Source organism: Lipomyces tetrasporus, assembly GCF_029532465.1.
Source record: "Lipomyces tetrasporus strain NRRL Y-64009 chromosome Unknown POJ06scaffold_8, whole genome shotgun sequence".
Classification (NCBI taxonomy): Eukaryota; Fungi; Ascomycota; class Lipomycetes; order Lipomycetales; family Lipomycetaceae; genus Lipomyces; species Lipomyces tetrasporus.
Window position 1 is genome coordinate 106,508 of NW_026611603.1, and position 12,380 is coordinate 118,887.

Genomic DNA, 12,380 nt, shown 5'->3' on the forward strand with positions numbered 1-12,380 from the left:
CCAATTCCAAAGATTCTGGCAGCCGTCGATGCGATTTGTACTTTTTCACGACAAAGACTGCAGCCTTGCCTTTGTAGCCTCGGGAATATGATTCAATGTACCTCCATGCTTTCCTCGCATAATTTCGCACATTCTGAATCTTGATGTCACGCAAGATCATCGGAATCCGTTGCTGCAGTGACCGGAAGGAATAGTCACATTCAGCTCTTGCTATCCTCTTGGTCTCACCCCAAACTCGTTCTAAAATTTGCATTCACAGTGGAACTTGGGGTACAGCGAGAACAGCAATTACGGTCTACATGAGACTCATTCCCACAACACTTACGCAACCCTTCCCTCCAGAGGCCCCTTTCGTCTAAAATTGATTTTAGACGCTTATTCATACCTCTCTTTGCCTCGTTCGCATGGGTGTCTTTTTCCACCACGTGCAAGAACAACAGACTGTGGACAAGTATGCCTTGATCTGGTGCAAGATCTTGTGGCTTGCTTGTCTAAAAGTCAAGAATCAAGGCACTATGACGCTGAACCTCATACTGAGTCCCGAGCAGGCCCAGTCAGCTCAGGAGCTTGTCAATGCTTTGGAGCTTATTCCCGATTGCCATGTCGACCAGGACGATGAGTCATACCTACAGTCTATGGCAAGAGCTGTCGAACTTAGCATTCATATACTACGTCAGAATTATGGCGTTGTAAACAAGATTGATCCCGACACTGGCGCCACGAAATCTTCGGCATATATAATACCAAGGGCAATCAATTTACTATCGCTCAGGCCTAACGGCACATTTTTAGGCTATCTGCAGATCACGCATATTACTGCAGCCGTTAGATATACACTACGGAGCATAATGCTGTACCGAGTGATGCGAGTAATGACCCAGGAGGAGCAAACAGATGAGTATGCGCCCAATTGAATGAATACAATTCAGGTATGCTCTAATCCCTTACTGCTAATAGGCCAATGGTTGACAGAGAGATCGAACTTTATTTATCGCCGCGTCTGTCCACAGCATTTACATACTGTGTCCAGGTTCATGCAGCTTGCCGCTCATATGGGTCAAACCATCACCTGCCAACAATAACCTGGGCGACGGACGACTTCACGGCATTAAGGCTTAACAGTGGCACCTTATTTAGCCTGACGACACTGAAAGGGTTTATCAAGGAGATGTATCAAAATGCAGAAGTTATGTTTCCTGAATTGTGCTTACACCTTGACGTTCCAACCCATTTTGCCAGGAGTTTGCAGGATGTCTATAGCAACTCGGAACCCGGGTATAGTTTCTTATCTGACAGTGGCAACCATCTTCCGGCGCAGCACTTGTCGGACACTCTGCTGAGCGAGCCTAACCTGCGTGGCAAGTATGTCAACGTCAGTTCTATAATTGTTGGTAGAGCTCAAAGCTATCTGAAAACAGCGACCAAATTTCTCGAAATCCTTTTCTTACTCATGCACGTAACATATGGATCACCTGCTCGAATGACAGAGGTTAACAGCTGGAAACATGTCAATTCAGTTAATGGCATGCGGAACATCTACTGCCATCCAAGGGGGCAGGTCATTTTGGGCTTGTACAATAAAACAACGTCGCTGACTGGGAAGGAACGGTTTATAGTGCATCTCATTCCAGCACGTTTGGAAAAACTATTTCTGACAAATCTGATTTGTAAGACCGCTGGAAAGGTACTAATTTTCTTTCATTACAATTATACATTTGTATTAATGGGTGATATCAGAATATTTACCGGCGCTATATACAGGAGCAGCAGTAATGAGATTTTGTTTGGCTACCAACAGTTCAGTGGATATAGGGGAAGGTTTGGCGCCGAGAGACTTCGACGGATTGTTGCGCACAAAACGGGCAATTCGACGGCACTGCACACTAACCTAAATGTAAAAGACCTACGCCAAGCATTGGTCGCATTTATGGATCACCATGTTGGTCATGCGCAGGCGGACAATATCCCAAAAGCAGATCTCGCACATGATATGCAAAGTGGCCACTCCAGTATAATGGTAACCACGCACTACGCTATTGGCAGTGAAGACCTTCCCAGTACCAATCGATACGACTTGCATTTTTTCATGAAAGTCAGCGAGAATTGGTTCAGGTTACTGGGCGAGCAGTTGCCACTAGACGGCTTCACTGAGCTCGGGCAGGGTGCAAGTCCGTCTGTAGTTGGGCAGGGCCTAGAGGACTCTACCCCAGTCATTACGATGTCAGGCAAAGATGGGTCGCAGGTAACAACTGTGATCAAGCAAGTTACCGAAATATATCCAGATACTTTTCATGCGCGCCTTCTACCGGTATCAGCTGAGACTTTTGCCCTTCTGCAAGATCTCAGAGGCGAGGGCGCAACGTTTCGCAACCGCGGTCCAAATTATCATATCGAATCCGGTGATTCTTATCTTGTGGTATTACCTACTGGAGCGGGAAAATCCGACATAGTGTTTCTCTCCAGCCTCTATGAGCGAAAGCGCGGACGAATCACGCTACTGATTTTGCCGTTCGTCGCGCTGCGGTATGACTTGGTCGGGCGGGGCAGGGCGCTCGGATTGAATATCGTTGAGTGGTCGTCAGGGGTAAGCAAGGATAGCATTGCGAAGGCCGACATTTTATTACTTTCAATCGAAAGCATAGACACTGGTCGATTCAGACAGCAGTTAACTGAACTACTTATCAGCAAGTCTGGCAAATCGTTTATAGCGCGCATCTTTTTTGATGAGGCTCATACTATCCTCAGCTACTGGAACTTTCGGCCGAGCTTCCAGGCAGTCAGCGACTTGGCAAGCATGCAGGTCCCCATTGTGCTCCTGAGCGCGACCGTGCCACCGAACAAAGTCCACCAGGTCCAACCTGTGTATAATAGGCCAGACCTGCGACTGATAAGGGCCCCCTCGACAATGCGCGCAAACATTCGATACAGCGTCGAACGAGTACCAGATGAAGTGATAAAGGACACACTGATGAGGCGAGTTGGAGCGTTCTTGGCCCATGCTTCACCGAAGGACAGAGCACTCTTGTTTTGTATGTCGGTTTCAACTACTGAAGAACTTTATGACGGGTTTAAAAGCAAATTTGATACGACATATTATTACATGGTCAGCTAGACGAGAGCGATAAAAAGATAGTGCTCGACAAGTGGATTGCGGGTGAGTATAAGTTGGTGTTTTGCACAAGCGGGTTCGGAGTAGGAATCGACTATGGGAGCGTCGCGCTACTGATTCACTATGGGGGCATGTGGCAGTTAGGTGACTTCGTGCAAGAATCTGGACGGGCTGGACGGGACGGGAATCAAGCACAGTCGTCAGTGCTGCTCTCATCGAACTGGTCTCCCAACTATAAACCTCTAGCGATGGACGACGCATTGGCCGTTGCCGACTATGTGCAGCGCGACGGTTACTGTCGGAGGCATGTACAGCCGTTTCTATTTACAATTGCTAGAGTCACTGACTTGCATAGGTTCGTTCTGGGGAAGTATATGGATGGGTCGGGGTTCTCATGCCTCACATTTGGTGAAAACACAGAACTGTGTGATCGCTGTGGGGTAACCAGGGAGCAGGTTGAAAATTACCGATCAGCATTGATCCAGGGAAAGTCTGTAGCCCAGCACAGCTTGCCGCAACACGCGGAAGGCCCGATACCGCGACTGAAGAGGGTCAGGGCGGACACGACTGGAGAAATGAAAGACCACATCGAAGAAGTGTTTTCGTGGTTACAATCCGAGGAACCAGGATGTCCACTCTGCGCAGCTGAAGGACAGGGGAGTTCGAGAGCGTCCCATGAACTGAACTCATTTCGGGATATTGCGGCAGACTATAATCTTAATGATCGACAATGTACGGAATTGGGCGAGGAGTTGGACGTTCAACTCGAAGGAACGTGGAACTGCGCTTTTGACGTTTGCCGATATTTCCGTCTTCCAGAGACAAAGGGCAGATCGTTCGAGCAGATCGACATTCTCTTTGCCAAGGGGGTCCCAGCAAGGAAATTTAAGTCTTACAAGGACGCATACAATGAGCATGAGAATGCCAAGTTGGCTCATGGAGGAGATGTCGAGCTTGGGCACAAGGTGGAGGAATATTTTGTTGAACACCGATAGTACAGGCGCGAATGCCTGATGTAGACAAAAGCTGTTAAGGCTAATTGTGAATATTCGCGCGAATAATTATTCGCAAAATTTTGGCTTGCGAATAAAGCCTGCGAATATTATTCGCAACAATCTGGATTGCCCTTCGCCAGAGATCCAATCAACTACATCAACTACATTTTTTTGTCTGTGTAGAGTAAGTGTATATTAATAAGCGAGACTTGAATGTAGTGTGTCAACGGGCGCCTCAAATGTAGATGGCGTAAGTGTAGACTTCAGTGTATGGGGTGACCCACTATGACTGTCACCGTCCCTCAGAAGAAGCCCACCTAAGATGCTCCGCCAATTTTGAAGTCTTCTTGAGCAAAATAATCGTACTACCATGTAAGCAGCCTCTCTACCGTTTTCCCCTGACCATTTAAATTATCTCTTCAGCAGCCAGTTCCTGCGCCTTACCAATAAGACATGATAGCTCCTGTCTTCTGAACTCGTCATCATTGAAATGCATGCTCTCAAGCTGTCTTTTCTCCTCCATGATTGAAAGGAACAAAGGATTTAGGTCATTGGTAATAACAGCACGAAACCATGACCTCAACACTTGAATCATGCCTTTACTCCGTTGAGGGACAACCATCTGCCCTGAGGCTGAGAACAGTCTTTCACAACTCGGCAGACATGGATTGTATCGTGAGAAAGTCGAGAGCCATTCAAGAGAGCCGAAGTAAGAGCGATATGACAATTACGGATTAATGGGCGCGTGACGCGGTAGCAGAAAATTTATTAAGGTACCTTGGTTACAGCACAAATTAAGTGGGGATAGGGTATCTGCGAACATTACTAACCATCAATCCTACTGTGAGCATATGATACCCATAAACATTTTTCCATCTTCTCAGAACCTTATCTTATCGCGAACAAATACACTGAATACACTAAATCCACGTACACTGGACCTTCAAATGTATGTAGTGGATTAGTCAGAAACGCTCTGGTGTAGATTATTTAGTTTAGTGTAATACACCAAGTGTATCAACTCGTGTAAGTCGTGTAGTTGCTTGGGTCCCTGCCTTTCGCAAATTAATTGAGTAGTTAGTTTTATATCGGATGTCCCGTTCAGTTGCTTGTTGACGGGAAACAAATTTGTACCACAAACACTGGGGAGGTCAGTCTGCTATCTATAAAATGAGGTGATAAACTGTATACAATTGTATACAATGATTTTACTGGCGCTTATGTACGCCAACTCTGTATACGATAGTACGGGCAATTAACTACTGCTTATACACATCATCTAGTAGCATTTAGAATCTTCATCGTTTCAGACTTCATGGAGTATCTCCGTACTCCAAGTACGTCTCTGCCCACATTAAAAAATCTATCACATGGCGCACTATAAAATTGCCATTGCTAGTAGGTTAAGCTTAGTCTAAAGTTCCTTGTTCCAGTATTTGAGCGAATAGGCTGTTGGTCCGAGCACGGCTCTTGTCCTCCCATGTCCTCTGTGTTCTTTGCGTTTTTTCGGGATTCATCTGCTTAGTAATATGGAGGTGTCTTGAATTGCGTTCGATTTGGTTGCGGAATAGAATGAATATTACAAAGCGTAATTTATCTGTCAGGCAATAAGTTGTAAGCTGGCGGGTAGTCCTCATATTTCTCCCGCTCCGTATCGCGCACTCTGTCATGAAAGAAAGAGACACTCGAGTGAGGTTGGATTTGGAATGAGTTCCGGTGAATCCACGATATAGGCATCCGCAAGGCTGAACGAGGATCAGTATGTGAATAGAGTTCAAGTCTGAGCTGTGCCCTGGAGAGGGTTAGGGCTCGGAACTAGAGCTTTGGTAGTCGGTTGTCCCGCTGCATCCTATACTGGCGAAACGCCAGCGCAGGGTACGGCCGTTGAGATCGCGAATCGTAAAGCAGGCATGGCAATGCCAGACCGTCAAAATTTTAGAAATTGCAGACAGGAATAGAGAATCTTGGTTTGGCCAGAGAAACATATTTCAGGTAGAAAGCCGAGCAAAAATGGAAGATGTCACCCAGTTTCAATCGCTTTTGTACCTCTAATGATAATAGCAGCTTCTAACGAGTCCTAGATTGCTGTGGTACCGTTATTTAGCTTGTGTGCTACGTTGGGACGAGTTTGATGTGAAGATTAGGGTTCTTGTGACTTTAGCCAAATAGCCGTTAAACAATGGATACCGACCCACACCGATAGGAGTAGCTTAGCGCGGATCGCTCAGCGATTGGCTTGCTCTAGTGCGTAAGCACAATGCATAACTGTCCAATGAAGACCTGAATTCGGCCAACCCAAGGTCCAGGTGCATAACAACAGCTTTATGACTTACATAATAATATTTCTACCCCAGCAAAATTATTGAGACGACGGAGATATCAGGGTCAAATGATTAAGCCAGTTCTGAAACCCGAGCATCAAACTTAACAGTGCCGAGAAAAGCAACAAGGAAAAAGACAGACCTCCGAGCTCGGATTACTAAGAAGCGCCGTTTGAGCATCGGATTTATTGGCGGGCCGAAAATGGTCGGACTTTTAAGACAACATTTTCTCCGATATCGCTGCAACGGTCGCCAACTTTAAACGCTGTCTCGTGCGACCACAATGAAGATGTCTAGAGAATTCTATGCCGGCATCGACTGCAACATAAGCTGTCAATGTCGACTAACGCTATTGACTATGCTATCATGGACTTATGCTTGCCATTTGACGAGTCGTCCTGCCGCGAGAAAGGGTTTCCGATCATGAGTGAAAGAGCAGCTTCGGTGCCGACCGACCTCGAAACTGAAAAAGAACAAGTTCAGGCACGGGCCGAAGAGATAGTGTTTGTAGATTCGAACCTCGTCACTTGGGATGGGTCAGATGATCCAACAAATCCAATGAATTTCAAGTTCGGTACAAAGATCAGTGCTCTGGCGATTGTCTCTACGCTCAACTTTCTCGTGTAAGTCGTCGGACTCTATGTGACCAAATTCTAGTGTTCTAACAGTACAGTCCGCTTGGATCATCCATGTTTGCGCCCGGTGTGCCAAGCATGATGACGGAGTTCGGCGATGCAAACTCCACCCTCGCGTCCTTCGTCGTCTCCATCTATGTTCTCGGTTTTGCAATAGGCCCTCTCGTTGTTGGACCCCTCTCTGAAATGTACGGCCGCTTGATCGTGTTCAAAGTCTCTATGTCTCTGTTCACCGTTTTCACGATCGGAGCAGGCGAGTGCAACAATTTCATCTCGCTAATTGTCCTGCGCTTGCTTGCAGGCCTTATTGGGAGCACGTCATTAGCCATCGGCGCCGGCTCCGTAGCAGACGTCATTCCCATAGAGAAGCGTGGGAAGTATTTGAACCTCTACCTTCTTGGACCAACACTGGGCCCGGCTACTGGACCGGTTATTGGAGGCTTCTTGTCCGCCGCGTCATGGCGCTGGGTTTTCAGAGTCATCGGTACATTATCCGGGGTCATGACTATTGTCGTGTTTGTCTTCCTCCCCGAAACTTATGGGCCGTATGTGCTGCATGTCAAAGCCAATCGACTCCGGAAAGAAACGGGCAACGAGAGACTCCACACAGAGTACGAAGATCGCATGTCCGGCACAGTAGCTCACTTCATGAAAAATATTATTCGTCCCTGCAAGCTTCTCATTATGAGTCCGATTGTTCTTATCATGTCTATCTATGTCGCGATCACATACGGCCAGTTGTACCTGCTCCTCACTACCTTCACTGCCGTCTTTCAAAACAAATACAAGTTTTCGACCGAGGCCGTGGGATTATCGTATATCGCTATGGGACTCGGTACTTTGATCTCGATATTGACTATCGTCGCATACTCTGACCGTATACTCCTCAACATGGCCGCCAAATCTGGTGATAAAAAGCCTGAGTACAGATTGTGGCTCCTACTAGTCCTGTCACCCATGGATATTATTGGACTGCTCATCTATGGATGGACGGTGCAATACGCAGTCCACTGGATTGTGCCGCTAATTGGAACTTTTTTTCTCGGCGTTGGCATCTTCGCCACGTTCTCGCCGACAATATCGTATCTGGTCGACGCCTACACGATATACGCCGCGTCAGCAAACTCGGCGTCAACAATGGTGCGGAGCCTGGGCGGCGCCTTCCTCCCGCTAGCTGGCCCCAAAATATATGCTGCACTGGGCCACGGCTGGGGAAATACTATGTTGGCGCTCATCATGTTGGCCATTGCACCTGCACCGGTTCTGATGTACTTCAAGGGAGAGTCTCTACGAAAGCGGTTCAACCCGAGCCTTTGAGGAGATTTCCGCGTACCTGTGATGTTATTATTAAGAGCATGGGAAGCTGAACAATGAACACAGACAATAATGGGTGTTCGTGAGAATCGGAAAAATTTTGAGATATTTTGAGTGAAGTTATATTATTTTGTGTGTCAGCCAGTGTTGGACATGACCAACTGTACCCTAGACCTGGATGCGTAAATGCGTAAGCAAGGGACCCAAGCAACTACACGACTTAGGGTCTGATTCTTTTTTTAAATGGTCCTTCCATTTACTTTTTTAAATGGGAGCTCCATTTTAGGGTGGGGCCATTATTTCCTTCTAATGGAGGTCCCATTTAGATTCGCGTCCAGAGGGCGCTTTAAATGGCACCGAAATGGAGCTCCCATTTGAATCCGCACGTGACTCGGATCAGACACGAAATTACGCGTTAAAAGAAAATAATTTGGGGCGACCCTACAACCGCGTAACGCGACTCCAGTAATTTATAATAAAGGCTTTACAAGCTAATAATTTTCTCCCTCTGATCTCCTGTTGGGAGCGCATTGTAGAGGTGTGCTACTCTGAGGAGTGGTCAGAAGGGTGGTGTTTCGGTAGGTTTCACTAGCGGAAATGGAGTTCAAATGGAGGTCAGACCTCCATTAGCTTTTTGTATAGGAAAAGGCTGACCTCCATTTGAACTCCATTTACGCTAGTAAAATGGGAAATGGAGGTCTGACCTCCATTTGAACTCCATTTACGCTAGTAAAATGGGAAATCCATTTAGCGTTACCTGATTCTTTCAAAGACGGACGAGCACGCACAGAAAAGGATGGGTGAAAGTGGATGACGGACGAGAAGGGATAATAATGACGGAGAAGAAAGGACGAGACGAAGGTGTCGGCTGAAGTTGGCTGAAGGTCGCCTGAGCTAGCTTACAGGGATCGAGTGTTTTGTACTGGAAACATAGTTTAGCAATTCAGGACCCGAGCTTCAGGGGCAGCCGATGCAAGCAATTCATCGGGCTAGGGCTCGACGACTTCCTAGCTGTAAAAAATCCGGATTTACTGCACGTTCCTTATGTGGAACGTCCGTAGGTGGCGATCGTTTGGATTGTGGGTCTGTTTGAGATTGTATAGACCCGATCTAACAAAAGCGTGTCTGCTGAACGTTTGTTGTGGCTGACCTGCTCTTGCGCTTCGCCGCGCGACTGACGCACTGACATCAGCATGGCCATGCACAGGTTATATGTATATGCAGGCAGGAACATATATGTGAAACTTACGTTCCCGCCTCAATCATCTGTTAAGATAGTCGACGTATATAATTTGAGCCTGTTTGTAAAGGTCGCGATATTCTTCCTCCACACTCCAGATTAGCCCAATCCTGAAAATCTGATGATGATGCCTGCTTGATTTTCTCATTAAGATTCTCACAATTATCTCTGCACGCTTGGACTGGCAATTTGATCGACTATGCATCAAGTCGCAGGAGTCTCCTGCGACCGCAAACGGCTCTAAATCGGTAGCCCCGAACTGGTGGTCACTGGCCTTCTTCGGTGATTATAATCGGGACAATCTTTTTAAACCTCTCGACGCCGCTCAGGCTTGTAAATAATAACGCTATCGCGATACAGTATCGCGATACTATGCGATAATAAACGATATGCGATACGATAAAGGAGGTAGCGATATCGCGATACGCGATATCGCAGGGTAAACCTTAAATAATCGCGCGCGCGTGTATTTCTCCTTATAAACTCCGAAGTTTCCCTTGTACTTAACTGTCCATAGATCATAACTGTCTTTCTTCCGTAGATGCCCACTCCTTCAGAGGGGTCATCAGTCTCGTACAGTCGAAAACGCAAGCCTACTGCGATGACTACTTGGGATTATTCGCGACCAGCAAAGCCCAACGAATCCGAGCGGTCTACGGATGGCCGCAATAAGTTCTTCTACTGCAAGTTATGTCTCAATCCATCTTACAGCTGACAAAGCCTCACCTCGGCGCGATATCATCTCAGTCATTCGCATCAAATTAAAGTTACTGATACGGAAACCAAGGCCAAAAGGCTTCGGGAAAATCGTCTACAGAATATATGGGCTATGGCCGAAGAAAAGAACCTAGCAGGTGCTCGAGAGCAAGAAGCCAAAGGGTGCGAAACACAAAATTCAGCTAGATTATGGCTGGCCCAATCGGTTACAGCTGCCTCTTCCGAGAGGCTTCATCGCCTGTGAGGATGTGTCTCGCAACTCGACGCTGGCTGAGGCGCGAGGTAATCTCTGGCGGCGGCTGCCATTCTCGGGTACTCATCTTTGTGGGCCCTCCACCACCTTAACAGCCATCCATCCTCAGTAGCGGCGACAGCTACTGTCTCTTCTGAGCTTTTCGGGGCGCCACTTTGAGAGCATGCGAGACTCTAAACCGGGCTTCTCAGCGGTAACTATTAACTCCATAGAATCGGGAATCATAGGCGGATATTCTTTATGCAACCTGACTTTCATGGCGTTAACAATAAAATTCGCATCCTCCTCGTCTTGCCTTAAGCAACTCTGCTTTGAACCGAGGATCCAGGAACAAAGCAACGTAATACGCATCTTGTTCATCTAAAAAATCGTAGTACTTATGGTACTTTCGTAACCCTCCGGCTACTGCAGACGCAATCCCTTCTTCTAACTCTGCAAATTCTTCTTGTCTTGTAGTTACATTCTCTAGCAAATCCTGCAGCTCGTAGTATATACCAATGCTCAAGCTAATTGAAAGTCCTTGGGTAGATACCAACTTCATAAACTCGTCGAAATTTTCCAAAACCCTTGCAAGTTGCTCGAGATGCTGCCAATCTGATGATGTAAACGGAGGTAAGAGACCGATTGCACTGAGATAATGTCGGATCTGTTCTTTTGCAGATAGTCCATCTTGAATCATACGATACGTGGAGTTCCATCTGTTGTCGACATCGTACTGTATGTATTTATCGTTTAATCCATGTACGGAGCACAGATTCTTCCAACATTCTCGACGCTGTGGAGTTCGAAGAATCCATAGGCTTAGGATTCGTAGCCTAGACAAAGCGGAGTGAGATACAATGGGCCCACCTCTAGCAATTTGATCGCATGCCTCATTAGCACTGCTCGTATCTCCAGACTTCAGCGACTTAAGGATATCTTTTACAATCAAGTTCAGCACATGCGCCACGCAACTGATGAAGCTCTCGCGACCTCGAAAACGCGCATCATCACCTTCTTCTTCTTCCAGCATCAAGTCTAGAGTTTCGACGAAGGTGCCATTGTTACTAGCATTGTCGGCCGTAACAGTGATAAGCTTCTTCGTGAGATCCAACTCTTTCAAAATGTCGAATACCATCTGCGCCATGTTGTCGCCACTATGAACGCCAACCAATTCTTCAAACTCTAGCACACTCTCTTTATATTCAAATTCTTCCGTTAACCAATGCCCAATTAATCCTAGGATTGCTTTCTGGTTCCGGCTTGGCCAAACTTCTAAGGACAGTGCTATTGTGCGATACGTTATATCTAGTTCTCTTTTCAAGTTCGCGCAGCACATCTCAAACTCAGAGGCGATTCTTAGTTTCAATGAATTGCGTGAGGTAAATGGTAAATCCACACCAGGAATATCTTCGAAGAGCCTGACGAAAGCTGGAGACTCAATGACAGTAAACGGTTGTCTTGTCTCCACGACCCAACGAATGAGATTCTTCTCGAACAATTCTGCAGTGCTTGCAGTCTCCTTTCGCTTCCACATCGTCATGATCGTTGGCTGAGCAGCGTCCGCCCGATCGTTGCCTAAAGGCAAGACATGGCTTTTCTGTAAATGATACGACATATTGGTTGTAGATGTTGATCTCGCAGAATCCTTGATTGACCACTTCTGACAGTGTTGCAAGTTATTAACTGATCATCCCGAAGCTTCTTCGACCTCTTTGGCCTCCACTGTTGGCTGAGGGTTGTAATTTCGAATTGTTCCCAATGCCAGTTATTCGAGGTCCCACGAGTGCGTTGAGAGCTATTGGAGCCTGTCTGAA

General features: G+C 46.7%; 3 protein-coding genes across 3 annotated transcripts; all 3 read left to right on the forward strand.

Moving 5' to 3' along the window:
• Positions 1–404: 404 nt before the first annotated feature.
• On the forward strand, positions 405–4,104 carry POJ06DRAFT_302461 (uncharacterized protein; the record flags this gene model as incomplete). Its single annotated transcript, XM_056190767.1, has 3 exons — positions 405–898; positions 958–3,029; positions 3,113–4,104. The coding sequence occupies 3 exons, from the start codon at positions 405–407 to the stop codon at positions 4,102–4,104; spliced, it is 3,558 nt and encodes a 1,185-aa protein (XP_056041979.1).
• Positions 4,105–6,325: 2,221 nt separating this feature from the next.
• Positions 6,326–8,377, forward strand: POJ06DRAFT_225315 (major facilitator superfamily domain-containing protein; the record flags this gene model as incomplete). The annotated part of the gene is made up of 2 exons (XM_056185705.1): positions 6,326–7,048; positions 7,099–8,377. Exons 1-2 carry the CDS (start codon positions 6,762–6,764, stop codon positions 8,375–8,377), a joined length of 1,566 nt encoding a protein of 521 aa, XP_056041980.1. The 5' UTR covers positions 6,326–6,761.
• Positions 8,378–10,158: 1,781 nt separating this feature from the next.
• On the forward strand, positions 10,159–10,688 carry POJ06DRAFT_257294 (uncharacterized protein). The gene is made up of 2 exons (XM_056188128.1): positions 10,159–10,301; positions 10,335–10,688. Exons 1-2 carry the CDS (start codon positions 10,216–10,218, stop codon positions 10,573–10,575), a joined length of 327 nt encoding a protein of 108 aa, XP_056041981.1. The 5' UTR covers positions 10,159–10,215; the 3' UTR covers positions 10,576–10,688.
• The last annotated feature ends 1,692 nt before the right edge of the window (positions 10,689–12,380 follow it).